The sequence below is a fragment of the Heloderma suspectum genome, chromosome 2, assembly GCF_057233095.1.
Source record: "Heloderma suspectum isolate Gila_16-S chromosome 2, 16-S_ref, whole genome shotgun sequence".
Taxonomy (NCBI): Eukaryota; Metazoa; Chordata; class Lepidosauria; order Squamata; family Helodermatidae; genus Heloderma; species Heloderma suspectum.
The window spans coordinates 378,481,586-378,496,541 of NC_139459.1; the positions used below are offsets into that span (position 1 = coordinate 378,481,586).

General features: G+C 49.0%; 1 protein-coding gene and 1 long non-coding RNA gene across 3 annotated transcripts in view; one reads left to right on the forward strand and one right to left on the reverse strand.

Moving 5' to 3' along the window:
- The window catches only part of LOC146356295 (uncharacterized), an 867,031-nt gene extending 854,372 nt beyond the window's left edge, over positions 1-12,659 (reverse strand). Inside the window, exon 1 of the long non-coding RNA XR_014787307.1 lies at positions 12,363-12,659. This is a non-coding gene — a long non-coding RNA (uncharacterized LOC146356295). The remainder of the gene's footprint in view (positions 1-12,362) is intronic.
- Positions 1-14,956, forward strand: part of LOC146356323 (uncharacterized) — a 30,768-nt gene that overhangs the window by 4,427 nt on the left and 11,385 nt on the right. The window contains exons 3-10 of one of the 2 annotated variants that reach the window (XM_084831305.1): positions 434-516; positions 772-873; positions 2,235-2,361; positions 3,564-3,644; positions 5,475-5,557; positions 9,182-9,308; positions 9,884-9,964; positions 11,300-11,386. In XM_084831305.1, the coding sequence (XP_084687431.1) occupies positions 434-516; positions 772-873; positions 2,235-2,361; positions 3,564-3,644; positions 5,475-5,557; positions 9,182-9,308; positions 9,884-9,964; positions 11,300-11,386 (771 nt within the window). The remainder of the gene's footprint in view (positions 1-433; positions 517-771; positions 874-2,234; positions 2,362-3,563; positions 3,645-5,474; positions 5,558-9,181; positions 9,309-9,883; positions 9,965-11,299; positions 11,387-14,956) is intronic. The other variant, XM_084831306.1, reaches the window with a different exon arrangement.

The following is a 14,956-nucleotide window of genomic DNA, read 5'->3' on the forward strand; positions in this document are numbered from 1 at the left end:
CTGTATTTTATCTGTGAATTGTTGTGAACCACCCAGAGAGGTTTGGCTATTGGGGAGTATAGAAATGAAATTAATAATAATAATAACATTACGTAGATGCAGACATTAAAATATTTATGCTGCATTCTGTTGCATGCAAGCACATTGTGCTTTTTTCACTCTAGCCATGTGCAATGGAGATCCCAAGTACAACAGGATAAAAGGGTGTGTGTTACTCTAGCCTTTTTCTCCCTTTATGTGGATAAATGAGATAGGACCTTTCCAGGTATAGAGTGGAAGAAGCTGGGTGGGTGGAGATACAAAGGTCAAACACGTTGAGCATTTCTAGTTTAAATGCAAAGAGGGAAATGGCTGGTTTTCAGACAACAAACTGCCCTAGAAAACGTATACAGCATAATACGCATCCCACCATCCTTCTTTATCTCCCTCACAGGTGGCAGGAAGACATCCATGACACATTCTGGATCCTCTCCTCTTTGTGGTGAAGCAGACAGAGCCACTATGCAGTCAGATCAGGTAAGGGAGGGTGTATTGTGACATGACCCCAAGAGACAGCCAGAATGCTTCCTTTTTCATTATTACTTACTTAAAATATTTATCTGCCACTCTATATCCAAAAGATTTTGGAGCGGTGAACAGCAGATAGGATAAAAGAATAAAAACACCATGTTAAACTAATTATTATTTTTAAAAAGAAACAGAGTTCTGATAAAACAGAGTTCTGATAAATCATGGCTGGTCACTCAACAAAGGCTTCCTGAAATTCCATAGGAAGGGGGCCACCACATTGAAGGCTCTTCTCTGGCTGGACTCCAATCCATAGGTCCATGTGCAACCACCAGGAGCAAGCCCTCTGATGACCTCAGTGACTGGGTAGGTTGGTAAGGGAGAAGGCAGTCTCTCAGGGATCCTGGTCCCAAATTGTTTAGGGTTTTGTACACTAGTACCAAAACCTTAAATCTGGCCTGGTAGCAAATAGGCAGCCGGTGCAGTTCCCTCAGCAAAGGAGTTATGAGGCTCAAAGGAACTTCACTTCTCTCACTTGGTGTCTACAGCTGAAAGATGTTGCAGCTGTCAATTAGGAAATCATGGGTGAATTCTACACGTTTGTTCACAGGAACCTTTTTAACTGCACAAACATATACCCAACTATTCCACTGTAGCGCCTCCATTCGCAAGCAGAATGGTTTCTATCTCTATGTGGATAAGGGCAAAGGACCTCCCCAAGTATAGAGCAGAGGCAGCTGGGAAAGGATACTAGGAAGATTTACACAGGAGGATCAACTCAAATAGGACAGTGTAAAACCCCCCAGCCTTTATTAGAACCGAGAAAAATATTGCGACACAGCGAGCCACCTTTTGAGTTTCACAGAACTCTTTCTATGGGTTGATATTAAACAAGAAGCCTGGGAAACTGGTGCTGGTAATGTACCCAATAGAGGACATGGTGGAAGCCCAAACTGTAGTATGTTGATTTAGAAATCTGTTTGCAGGGACTTTAGTTTAGCTTGTTCCTGATACAAAAGATCTGAGACCTGGGGATACAGGAAGAACAGCCATTGTCCCAAGAGGTACTGGGACAAAGCAGAATTAGGGCACAACCTTATGTGTGTTTAGACTGAAAAAAGGTCCTACAACTCCCAGCATTCCCCAGCCAGCAATTGCTGGCTGGGGAATGCTAGGAGTTGTAGGACTGTTTTTCTGTCTAAACACGCATAAGATTGTGCCCTTAGCCATTTTCCCTTTGAAAACAGAAAAGCCTCAACTTATCTAAATCTGTTTCAGGCAGGAATTGGAACTCATGGGATTCACATGAAGTACAGGGCAGAAATCCTGATGAATTTTGGGCAGTAATCCAAAGCTACCCAAGCGTCAGCGGGACCCACCCCTTGCGCAGTGGGGACTTAGTGCTTCGAATAGGAACCGGAAAGGAGCGCAAACGCTCGTTTCCAGAACAGGGCAGGTCAGCAAAGCTCGCGTAGAGAGCTCTGCCGACCTGTCTCGATACGGAAATTGGCGTTTCCGCTTGTTTCGGGGCTTGCTTTTTGAAGCGCTCAATCCCTGTTGCGCAAGTGCTGGGTTCCGCATGTGCAAGAGAATCGGCAGGAATGCCGCACCCCCATTAGATGCCCCCCAAAATGCTTTAGCATTCCTCTGGTTTTTCTAAGGTACCCAAAGGACTGCCTCCATTGTTGTTATTCTTTTTCTGAGAAATGCATTCTTCCCCCTTTCAGCTCCCGGTGTCCTTTGAGGAGGTGGCTGTGCATTTCACCAGGGAGGAGTGGGGTCTGCTGGATCCAGACCAAAGGGCTCTGTACAGGGAAGTCATGCTGGAGAATTATGGGAACTTGGCTTCTCTGGGTAAGGATCCTGTTGCCCTCAGCTCCCAATCTGGCCCTCCAGGGTTCCCCAAGTGGCCATGCATTCTTTCCCTGGTGTCGCTCCTTCCCCCCAACCACCAATCATTTTGTGGTTTCCTGGCTTTTGTGCAGTATTTTCTCCATTCTAAAAGGCTGAAATGCCTCTCCTAAAGCTTAGTTACTGGCAGAAGGAACCGCAAGGTATATTGGGCCTCGCTCCTTTTGCCTGTGGCTACCAAGAGCTTCTTCAAAATAGAATCCAGCCCTCTGTCTGAAAGAGTTTCTGCACCTCAGATGTAGAGAATTCTTTCTACTGTTCTACCTTAGACAGAGTGGCTATGTCGTAAAGGACATGGCCACTCTGTCTGCCCTGATCAAACCCTCTAAGCCTCACCATCCTGTGTTCTATTCTTCTTCTAGCCTGGCAAAGATCCAGAGTCCATTTGCAGAGAGCTGAGGCCCTCCCTGGTGGCCCTGTGCCAGGCCCATATGAGAGGGTGTCAGACCATGATGCTCCTGTGTTCTTGTTTGGAGGAGGAGGGCTGGTTCAAGCAGGCACCCCCTTCTAGGCTGGGCCTTCCCTTCCCAAGAGATGGCTGTGAGCTGAAGACTTTCCCATCTGGTACCTCATTCCCAGCCAGGCAAAGAGTAGAAACCAGACATATGATTCCAGATCTTCAATAAGCTCCCCTCTTGACTTGCTTGCCTGTTTTAAAGTATCCAGCCTATTCCTTATTTGTCTTAGGGCAGGCATGGGCAACATGCGGCCCACGGGCCACATTCAGCCCCCGGTATAAACTGCTCCCTGAACTGGAAAAACCAAAAAACCAAATAGCGCTACGGATGCTAAGATGGACACATTTGGCTTGCAAACAAGCTAATTTTGTCAGTGTTCGCACTACCGAGTGCTATGGAGCAGCGCTGTCTAGCAGCTACGGAGAGCTAAAATGGACAAAATTAGCTTGCAAACAAGATAAATTTGTCGGTGTTGGCACTACCGAGTGCAATGGAGCAGTTTGCCCCTGAATTTCGGCAGCAAACTGGAAATTAATTTTTATTGTTATTTACCCCCCTCCCAAAAATAGCCCCTGGACCTCCCACAGTTGCCCATCCCTGTCTTAGGGGGTGGAGGTCAGACAGGCTCGTCTGGAATCCCAGACAGTTAGAAGTAATGATGATGTTTATTTTGATTTCCCCTTGGAGAAGAGCCTCTGCTTCTTCCGCCGTGCCTCATCTCCTGGTTGGAAGAAGAGGAAGAGCAATTTGCCCAGGACAGACTGGCAGGTAAAGTGCTTTGATTTGTGGCTAAAATGTATCTTGCCAGCTTCCCTGAGCAGGTAGGTCAGTTTCCTTGGTTGTGTGTTAATGTAACTCAGAATAGTGTGAGATTTGACATCTTGAAGCATCCTGCAGACATCTCTAGTGGTTTCACCTACTTGATTCCTTGCAGTTGCTCTTTCTGCAGAGAGACTATTTTCCACATAAGAGCTTCTCTGTCAAGGGTTGGTCACGCTGTGGCATTGCCAGACCCTCCCTGCCTTGTGTGGGTCCTGGCTTTGCTAGAGACTTGACAACCCTAATTCTAGGGTTAAGGTGAGAGGGTTGACAGTCGTAGAGAGACATCCAAGAGGATAAGGTCTGGTGAGGAGACATGGGGAGGACCCCCCCCCCCCTTCTCAGGGGACTGGCAACAAAGCCCTATGAGGAGATACTGAAAGAACTGGGCATGTTTAGCCTTGGGAAGAGAAGACTGAGGGGAGCGATGATCGCACTCTTCAAGGACTTGAAAGGCTGTCGCAGAGAGGAAGGCCAGGATCTCTTCTCGATCATCCCAGAGTGCAGGACACCGAATAATGGGCTCAAGTGACAGGAAGCCAGATTCCGGCTGAACATCAGGAAAAACTTCCTGCCTGTTAGAGCAATACAACAATGGAACCAGTGACCCAGGGAGGTGGTGGGATCTCCCACACTGGAGGCATTCAAGATGAAGCTGGACAGCCATCTGTCAGGGATACTTTGACTCAGATTCCTGTGTTGAGCAGGGGGTTGGACTCGATGGTCTTATAGGCCTCTTCCAACCCTACTATTCTATGATTCTTAATCACACCCTGTACATCTGACCTGTCTCAGGTTCCTTCTTCAACAAGGCAACAATCCTGAGACATCGCTAGTCCCATCTTGTGAACCTAAGGGAGCAATCCTATGACCACTAGATGCTGTCTACAGGGCCATAGGATGTTTCCATTTCTGGGACCCACGCTCCCCACCCCCTGCCCTGCGGCCTCATAGCCGGCGTGGTTCTTTCCTTGCCCACTTCTCCGCATTTGAGAATGGGGCACAGAGAGGGCAAAAAGGGGGCGGGGAAGGGTGGAGACTGCGGAAGCTTCTTTACGAGGCTTCCTGTGTGCCACACAGCCACCACCACCCCGCTCCGACATCCCCAGCTAGACACACGAAATTGCGCAGCTAGCCAAAAATGCAGGGTGGCCGGAGCCTGGAGGAGAAGATTCCCTCCATGCTCTGGCCTCCCTGCATTGAACAGGTGTCAGCCTCTGGGTTTGGAGGCTGACGTCTATCTCCATAGGATTGGGGCCGTAGGCATTGCAGTGCTAGAGACCTGGCAGTCCCATCTCTAGGTGGGCGACTTCGGCCACTCTGGTGGCCATTTCCCACCCCCTGGATCACCCCAGGACTGCGCTCCTGCTGTGCTGCTGAAATTTTGTGTGGCAGCAGCAAAGACCTTGGTGGTCTGCCGCTGAATGTCAGTGTCCTGACCCTGCTGGAAGGATCCTCCTCCTTTTCTGAGGTGGTAGAACTCGGTGAGACAGATGAAGCCACGGAGCCACCTCCGTCGAGAGACATGGGGGAGCCTGGGCCCTCAGGGGAGAAGGCCCCTGGGATGCAGTTCCATCTCCCTTCTGACTGCAGGTGAGGCAGGAAGCCCTTTGGTGGGTCTTTCCAGATCCTCGTCTGCAGACGAGCCCAGTGGGGCCTCTCCCGGGACGCTGGAGGTGTCTTTGGAGTTTGTACCATCTGGGTCCTCATCCAAAGGGGAATCATCCTAGGCCTGGGCTAGGCGTGACACCCCGTATATATCTTTTGTCACTCTCACAGGCAGCAGAAAAGCATCACAGAAGTGTTCCAGATCTGCTCCACTTCGTGGTGAACTGGAAAGAGCTGCTCTGCCCTCAGTTCAGGTGAGGGAGGGTTCTCCTTCTGCTTGGAGGTTACCTGGGAATGGGCTACTTCCCCCACTTGCCCCAGAGGTGGGTTATGCTAATGATTTCTGGCGTGGTCCCCTTCAGTGGGAGGAGCCTTCCCCAGTTCCACTCCGGCCTGCTTCGAGGCAACAGGGCCTGCTTCGAGGCAACAGGGCCTTCACAGCGCGAACCTTCTCTGTCTGTCTGTCTGTCTATTTATAAATAACATTTCTATCCCTCCTTATATCATTAAGATCGCAGGGCAGCATACAGATAAAATCAGTGAAAACAGTATAAAACAATAAATAATTTAAACACCTAAGAACATATTAAACTATTAAACAAGCTAAAACCAGTTAATATCTAAAACAGTTAAAACAATGTGCTAGGGAATGCATTTAGCCTTCAAAGGCTTTGGTAAAAAGCCACATTTTTACTTGGTGCTGAAATGACACCAATGTCTGCGCCAATCGGGCCTCCAAGGGGAGGGCATTCCACAAGCGGGGTGCCACAGCAGAGAAGGCCCTCTCCCACGTCCCACCATAGTGTATGTCTCATACTGGTGGGATGCAGAGGAGGGCCCCTCTAACAGATCTCAGTCCTCAGGTAGGCATATATAGGGAGAGGCGGGCCCTCGAATTTTGAGGCCCCAAGCCGCTTAGGGCTTTAAATGTCATCGCCAAAACCTTAAATTCCAACCAGAAGCGTATTGGCAGCCAGTGCAATTCCTTTAAAACCGGTGTTATATGGTTTTTATGAGGAGTTCTGCTCAGCCATCTAGCCGCTGCATTTTGCACTAGCTGCAACGTCCGAGTCGTCTTCAAGGGCAGCCCCATGTAAAGTGCATTGTAGTAGTCTAATCGGGAAGTTACCAGTGCATGTACTACTGTGGCTAGGTTATCCCTGTCCAGGAAAGGCTGTGGCTGGTGGATCAGCCGAAGCTGGCCCCAAGTACTCCGGGCCACGGAGTCCACCTGGGGCTCTAGTGACAAGGACGTTGTCAGGGTGGACACTGAGCCCATAGAATCCCAGAGTAGTTCTGATTCGGAGGAAGAGCAGTTGCTCCTGGGAGAGGAGCGCGCCCCTTTTTCCCAGGGCCCGCAGCTGACGGAGATTCCTCCCACCAACATTCCTAGCTTAGATAGCAGTCCAGGGAGTGACCCAGCACAGATAGCAGACTGGGTGGATGCGCGGCGCAGACGCAGAGAGCGGCGCCAAATGGAGGGCGCGGAAAGGAGGCGTAGCGCCCGGTTGGTGCTCAAAGAACGGTTGCGCCCCGAGGATCCAAGGGAAAAGGGGAGGGATTCTCCCTAGTCCTTATATTCAGGGGTCTGCCAGTAATTGCCTTTCAAACGGGGACCAACTGTTCTAACTTAGGGCATAGGGATGCTGCTGCTCAGATCTAGTTGCTATCTGTAGAGCTGTTAAGTTGTAAAAGAAGAATAAAGCTTTGAAAAGAATCCCTTTGTCTGTGTCTGGACTTGGATACTGGATTAGACTGAGAGAGCCCTCCAAGGAGCCCTTGACAGACGTATCTAGGAGTACTCCCAAGCTACGCACCTGCTCCTTCAGGTGGAGTGCAACCCCATCCAGGACAGGTCGCTTACCCAGTTCCTAGACTCAGGAACCACCAATCCACAGAGCTTCTGTCTTGTCAGGATTTAGCTGCAGTTTATTGGCCCTCATCCAGCCCATTACAGCCTCCAGGCCCTGGTCCAGCACTGTCACCGCCTCAGCCAACTCCGACAACAAGGAGAAATAGAGCTGAGTCTCATCAGCGTACTGGTGACGCCCCACCCCAAAACTCCTAATGACCTCTCTCAACAGCTTCATATAGATGTTGAACAGCATGGGGGATAGAAGAGAACCCTGTGGCACTCCACCGCTTAAAAGCCATGGGGTAGAACAGGAATCCCCCAATACCACTCTCTGGAATAGGCCCTGCAGGTCGGAGTGGAACCACTGTAGCACAGTGCCCCCAACACCCATCCCGCAGAGCCGATCCAGTAAGACACCATGATCAATGGTGTCAAAAGCCGCTGAGCGATCCAGGAAGATCGACAGGGTAGCACTCCCCCCGTCTTTCACCCGGAGTAGGTCGTCAGTCAGAGCAACCAAGGCCGTTTCAGTGCCACACCCTGGCCTGAAACCAGACTGAAATAGGTCCAGGTAATCCGTTTCCTCCAAGAATGTCTGAAGCTGCCCGGCCACCACACGCTCAAGCACCTTGCCCCCAAAGGGGATATTGGCAATGGGGCGATAGTTCTCACACACCTCTGGGTCCAGGGAGGGCCTCTCCAGGAGAGGGTGCCCTACAGCCTCTTTCAAGGCGGCAGAGCGAAGCATTTACCACCCCCTGGACCCACCCAGCAAATCCACCCCGTACAAACCAAGATGGGCAAGGGTCAAGCTTACCTGTGGTGGGCCAGGCTGATTCAAGCGTCTTGTCCACATCATCAGGCTGCAAGAGCTGAAACTGTTCCCAGGAAACACAACCAGATGGAACACTGCACACCTCCCCAGACTCTGTGATCACTGTGGCGTCAAGTTCTGAGCCAATATGAGTGACTTTCTCCTCGAAGAGCCTAGCAAACTTATCACAGCAGATGACCGAGGGTTCCAATTCCAGCGTCTCTGAGCCTCAGCAAGATCCTGACAGGCCCTTCACCGCTCGGAACAATTCTGCTGGGCTAGCAGTGTCACACTAGCAGTGGGATCCAGACTTTGCTTAGCTGGAAGTTGTTCTGGCCCTGATAAGGGAAGCTTCTGTTGCACGTCTGCTGTGTGCCCCATGGAGGAGAGAACCAGAACTAGCCGCAAAGAAGGGCACAGCTTCCAGATTAGTTCCAGGCAAGGGGATGCAGGCCCCCTGAGGTAGAGAGCACCCTCCTTTTATCAGACAGTGGAGCCAACTGTCCTGCAAGAAGAAGAAATCCAGGTCTGGCCGTTAGAGGAGCTTTGCTCCTGCTGGGCTACTTTCTGGGAAGGCTGCATGACTTGTGGAAAGGAAGTAGCAGCCTCCTTTCCGCAGCCAGGAAGACCAACCCTTTGATGGAGAGGAGAAAACCTGATCTGGCCGCTAAGAGGGGCCTTGCTCCTGGGCTGCTTCATGGCAAGGAGACTCGATATTCCAGGCACCCCAGCTCCGGTAAGGGAGGGATCACTGGGAGACCTGAAGGGGGCAGGCCGAGTGCTTCCTTTTTTGTTAGGAGGGTCAAAGGAACAGACTCTTTTAGCTTTGCTTCTGGGGCTGCAAGATTACCACTTGCCCGCCTGCTCGGAAGACGCTGTGCTGCCTTTTGAGTTTCACAGAACTCTTCTCTCGCAGGCTCTGTGCTAATAACCAATCAGGAGGGTGCTAGAGGGTGGGCGGGCGGCAGTAGTACAAAATGGAGAAGCCAGGAGTTGTCCAAGCCTGTTTCTGGCCCTAAATGGAACTCAGGAGTCTTCATAAGGCAGGAAACAGAAGTAAAGAAAAACACGGGAGCCTGTATAAAAAGTCTCACTGTGGGTCACCATGACAATATTTTTATCTTATCCCGCTCGGTTTTCTCTTTTGTATTAAGAGGTGAGCTTGATTACCTTCAGCGTTGGTGGTGAGAGAATCCGTCCTTTTTCCAGGTTCCCTTGTCCTTTGAGGACGTGTCTGTGCATTTTTCCCAGGAGGAATGGGCTCTGCTGGATCCAGGCCAAAGGGCTCTGTACAGGGAAGTCATGCTGGAGAATTACAGGAATGTGGCCTCTCTGGGTAAGGATCCCCCTTCCCTTTTCTTGATAGAGGCTGAAAGAATTGAACTCCTGTTATTCTCATTACTTACTAGTAAAGATGTTGCCAAAGCGGAAGTCTGTGGTTCGTGGCTCCCCCTTGGCCACACTGCCTTCCTGTGCTACTTTCTTCTGCCTTGGCAAGAACTGGTGGCCCTGTGTCAAGCCGATAGGAGAGGGCAGCAGACTAGAAGCCAAAGGTTCTTCCTGGCCCTCCTGGTTTAAACAGGTGCTTCTCTCTAGGCTGGGCCGTCCCATCCTCTTGCTGCAATACGGCTATGAGGGAAAGGAGGCTGGCTTCCCACTACACAATTACCCACCTGGCATTTCAGTCCTAGCCGGGCAAGCAGCAAACGCCAGTCGGAGGATTCCAGGCCCATCATGCATTCTCCCCACCTGTTACTTTCCTTTTTAAAACTATCTTGCCTTCCTTCTGTTTGTCTTTTCCTTGGGATGGTTGGTGCTTGGAGGACAGAGATGGTGTTGTTCGGAATTTCTGAATATTTTTGGAGTCACAGGTTCCATAAATAACAGTTATGTTTTTGCTCTCCCATGAAGAAGATCCTCTGATGCCCAAATCTGACCTCATCTGCTGGCTTGAAGGGAAGGGAGACCTGCTTCTCCAGGAGAGAAAGACAGGTAGGTCCTTAGATATATTATGAGTGAACATGTGTGTATTATTTCAGTTTATATCCCAGTTTAATAGATGTGGTTCCCAAGATGACTTGCAACAATAAAAATGCAATAAAACATTTTCTTTTAATGAAAATTCTCACTGGATTTTAAAGTCATCAGCAAGAATAGGCGAGTAAACCAAGACCCTAACAGAGGCCACATCTAAAATATTTTAATGTTTATATATTTATAATAAATAGTTTTATATTTAGACAAGCCATAAATTAACACCATAAATTTAGACAAGCCATAAATGAAAACGTTGGGTTAGCTCAAGAGGCCAAAGGCCTGTCTAAATAAAAACATATTTGCTAGATGGGAGAAGAACATGAAAGAAAGGGCTAAGCGGGCCTGTTTAGAAAGGGAATTCTCAGCTTGAATGCAGCCATTAAGAAGATCCTTTCTCAAATCCCCACCAAACAAGCCTCAGATATTGACAGGACTGAAAGAAGGACCTCTCTGGAAGACCTGAAGACTTGGGTAGGCTTGTACGTGAGAAGGCAGGCCTTGAGGGAACCTGGTTCCAAGCAGTTTGGGGTTTGTGGGTCATAACCAGCACTTTGAATTGTGCCTGGAAACAAACTGCTTGTGGGCTTCTCAGAGTCATCTGGGTGGCCACTGTGGGAAATATTGTGTAGGATACTGGACTGGAGAGGACTTCAGCCTGTTCCAGCAGGGTTCTTCTTGTGTTTTTATGAGGAGGAAAAATGCCCCCCACGTTCAGGTTTTCTTTCCATGGGCTGAGATACCACAGTACCAGTAAGCTAAGCTTAGGGCTTCTTCACATGGAGGTTTTATCCTGCTATTGAGATTGCTCCCTCACGGTAGTTTGCAGGCCCTCTTCGTGACGTCGTCAACCTCCAGGGCACATCCAGAGATATTTTCTGGTTATCCCATGTTAAATAGATCCAGAAATAATGAAGTATTAGGATATGTGGGAATGTTGCGCTATTAAAACAGCCACTAGATGGCACTGTTTCATGGAGCTCTATGGAACCTTGAAAATTAAAAACTTCCCCTCAGCAGTCACGTGGTCGCCGCCTGAGAGCCCACTGCAAACACCGAAAGGCTCCACAGTGGGAGGACTGCGGACTTTTTCATTAAAGTAAAGGCAACCTCAGTGTGCAGCGATTGCCTGTTTTACAAGTGTACCACAGATCCTGCTTGGTTCACACACTCATCCACAGGAGATGCAAGATCTTGTCTTTCCGTGCTGGGGAGGGGCCACAGCAATGGGTGGATTTGGGCCTCCTGGATATTTGGTAGAGAGATGTAACTGCCTGTCTGTTTCTCTGAAAGAAACGTCCAAACCAGACCTCGACTCCGGGCTGGAAGGAGGGGAAGATCTGATTGTCCGAGGCGCCGAGGAAGGAGAGGGATCGGCAGGTACCTGTGTAGAAGTGTGGTGGGGCCGTTTCTCGTCTGGGAATTGAGGAGGTCCGTTGGTGAATTTTTCAGCGTGTCTTCAGTCTCGCTGAGGACAGACTGACCCATCAGGCTGTGAATTCTCCCGGTGGACGTCCCTTGGGGCTTCTTCCTCCCTGCTTGTGTCCATTGGACAGATCAACAGAGCTCTCTCCCCAGAGGTCCTCTCCTTCATCGGAGCTTAAATGGGGTGGGGAGTGGAAGCTGCAATGCTCTGTCCCTTTCCATCCCATCTGCACAACGCAGCACATGGTGTGGCCTAGCAGCTGGAGCCCAGAGATGTGTGAAAGTTGCACACGGAAAGGCCCTAACAGAGACCTTGGAGAGCCGCTGGCTGTCAGCAGAGGGAATTCTGGACAAGAGGGTCTAACTCGCTGTACAGCCAGGGTGGTGTAGTGGTTAGAATGTCGGGTTAGGACTGGGGTGATCCAGGTTCAAATCCTCACTTAGCCAGGAAGCTCACTGGGTGTGGCCTTGGGCCATTCTCTCTCCCTCTTTTTCTCTTTTTGTCTCTCTCTCTGGCTCATCTACCTTGCTGTCTTTCCGCAGGTGGTCAGGAACGAGGATTTATTGTTGAACATTCAGTCAACTTAGAGCAGGGGTGCAGAACCTCCCATCTGTGGTCCTGATCCAGTCCATGGGACACCCTTATCTGGCCTGCACTGCCTCTTGGGGTTCCTCCTGTTGCACAAAATGCTAGTTTCGCCCCCTGGAGGCTAGTCCAATTTGCCCCAAAGAGGAGAGTCAACTTCAGGCTGGGTCCAACTCGATTTTATTGTTTGCAAACAGTTCGACAAAGGAGTTCACGCTCAAAAGCAGAGTCGACCCCTGGCAACCCCCGCACTACAGTTTTATCACCTCAGCTTGCATTCCTTAGCCAGCGTGTCACTTTGATTGGTTGCTAGCAGTTTGCTTGGCAACCTTATCTGAGGGTTACTGTCTGCTCATTCCAGGCATGCGCAGCTCTTACAATACTACGTGCTACTTAAGACACATACAATGGCTTTTAGGTTACATTTTTACTACAATTCCCCCCTCAAAAGGCTTTTCTCAAATTTATACTCTCTTTGGTCCAGCGGTGGACTACGCACTTAAAGGCGCAAACTATTATCGCTGTGGCATTGACGGTTTTCTCTAAACAGCAAGTGAGGCCTAGGATGCCTTTGTTCTAGCTACTAGAATGTTGACAACAAAAACACAGTTTTTTTGAACTTTTGGAACTCAGTTTTGTTCCGTTCATCAGGCACCCTTGAAACGAGAGCGCCCTCTTTCTGTAGAGCTCCTTGAGTCCTTTCAGGGGTTCATTATTCTAACAATGACCTTCAGGTGGGTCAGCTTTTGGTGTGACCCTCTCTGGTGCAGGTGATGCCTTTATTTAGTGTGATGAATCCACTTCTTCCCTTTGGTGACTTTTATAGCAATGGGAGTGGTAAGTAGGATCTGAAACAGACCCTTCTGCTCCTTGGTAGGTGGTTCATCTTTCTAGGACTGGATTAGCACCCAATCGCTGGGATTGAGATTATGCACTGGAGCATATAAAGGCCAGGATTGGTGCGGTGTCGCAAACCTGTGAAAACAAAACAGACTGCAAAGCAGTAACATAACCTTGAATCTTAAAACTTTTACTTCTAAATCCACATTTAAGCTATCAGCCATAGGTAATATCCGAGGTGGGCGCTTATGGAACGTTTAAAAGGTGTCAATTTAATACCTCCCTTGGGGGTGCACCATACTCGAGTCAAGGTGATTGGCAAGGCCTGTGGCCTTTCAGTTTAATCTTTAAACAAATTCTAGTGAGCATTGTCTTTAAGGTGCGATTCATCTTCTCAACTTGACTTGTGGATTGAGGTTTCCAAGGGGGGTGTAGCTTCTAGTTACTTTGTTATGCCTGGGCTACTACTTGCATCACTTGTCCAACAAAATGGGGCCCCTGATTTGATTCACTCTCTTTAGGTAACAAGAGCCTAGGGATTACTTTTTAACAGGATCTTGGCTACTGTCTGTGCGGTGCAGTCAATTGGTTTTATCATTACTAGCCGGTACCGATAGCCATGAGTCTGGGGCAACTCTGAAAAGTCAATTTGAAATCTCTGAAAAGGATAGTAAGCGCATGGGCGACTTCTCATTTGAGCTGGGGGCTCAAACATCTTTGAATCATTTTTGAGGCACAAAGGGCAGTCAGCCACTGTTCTCAGGTCTTGGTCTAACCTGAAGGAGGTGCTATCTGCCTCGGGCGCACCCAAAATCAGGGTGTTAAAGGGGGATGATCCCTTTATTAGCTAACCATAATTTTTGAACTTCTCAATGAGCGGCTTCAGGCCTGCACAGGTGGCTTTTTTCAGAGGATACTGCCTCACGCACACAGGGCTCTCCCTTTTTAAAGAAAATTTTAATTTGTGTTATGCATTTGGTCGGGCAGGGGTTCTGTCTGCCCACACACATGGATTAACATTCTCTAAAATCTCAGTCCCTTTGGCCTCTGACACAATCTCGATTGCTTGAAGGGCCATCTGCTAATTTGAGCCCTGCATTGCTGGCAGCTGTACTACAATCTGATTATCACGGAAGAAGATTTTAGCTTGCAGTTTTTTTAACAAGTCCTGCTCCAAGAGGGCAACCAGGTATGCAGATGAAACTACAAAGGCATGTTCCAGTATGTTATTTCCAGTCTTCGTGAGGAGGGGCTTACACACGGGCAATTTAGTGTTTTTTTTTTCTTTAATTCCTTTTACATTTACATGCTTTCCACTTTCTCTCGCTGGGGGGGCTTCAAAGGGATCATAGAAAATGTGGCTCCAGTATCTACCAGGGCCTCACAGTCCTTGCCACCAACCCTTACTTTTACCTTGGGATTCTCCCGAGCGTTTGTTCGTAGGTGGTGGCCTTTCAGCTAGACTCCCCCCCAACTCCAGAGGACCCTGCCCGCATTTGGCAGCCTTCAGTGTGAGTTTCTTTTCTCTTTCAACTCTGGAAAATCTTTTTTAGTGTCTCTTCTCTTGACAATACGCACATTTATTGAGCCCTGGTCGGCCCTTTCCTTTTCTCCCCCCCCCCCCCCCCGGTCGCTTCTGTGCTCTCAAGCCGCGGTTTATATCTCCGCCCATGGTGGCTGCCAGCATTGCCTTTTCTTTTTTTCAGGAATGGCACTCTTTTCATGTGCTCTCATGTGCACCATAGCTCTAAAAACTTCATGATCTGGAGTCTGATAAGGCTAAAGCAAGCGGTGATATTAAGGCTTGCTTCAATTTAAGAAAAGCCTTTTTTATTTTAATTGTCCACTTCTAGTGGGTAATATTTTTGTTAAAGCTTCATACGGGGGCTTCACCCCTTTTTATGGCTACTATAGCCTCCCTCTTGTAACAGGCACACTTATCTTTTGGCTTGCCTGTTCTGCAGATCATGTTTCAAATTTTCTGTGCCATGCACCAGTTTTAACTCTTTGTCTTCTCTGCAAGTTAGGCTGTTTGCCATTGCTTCAGACTTGCTTGACAAGTCTTGACAGACAGAGACTTGCTTGCTTAGATCTTCTTA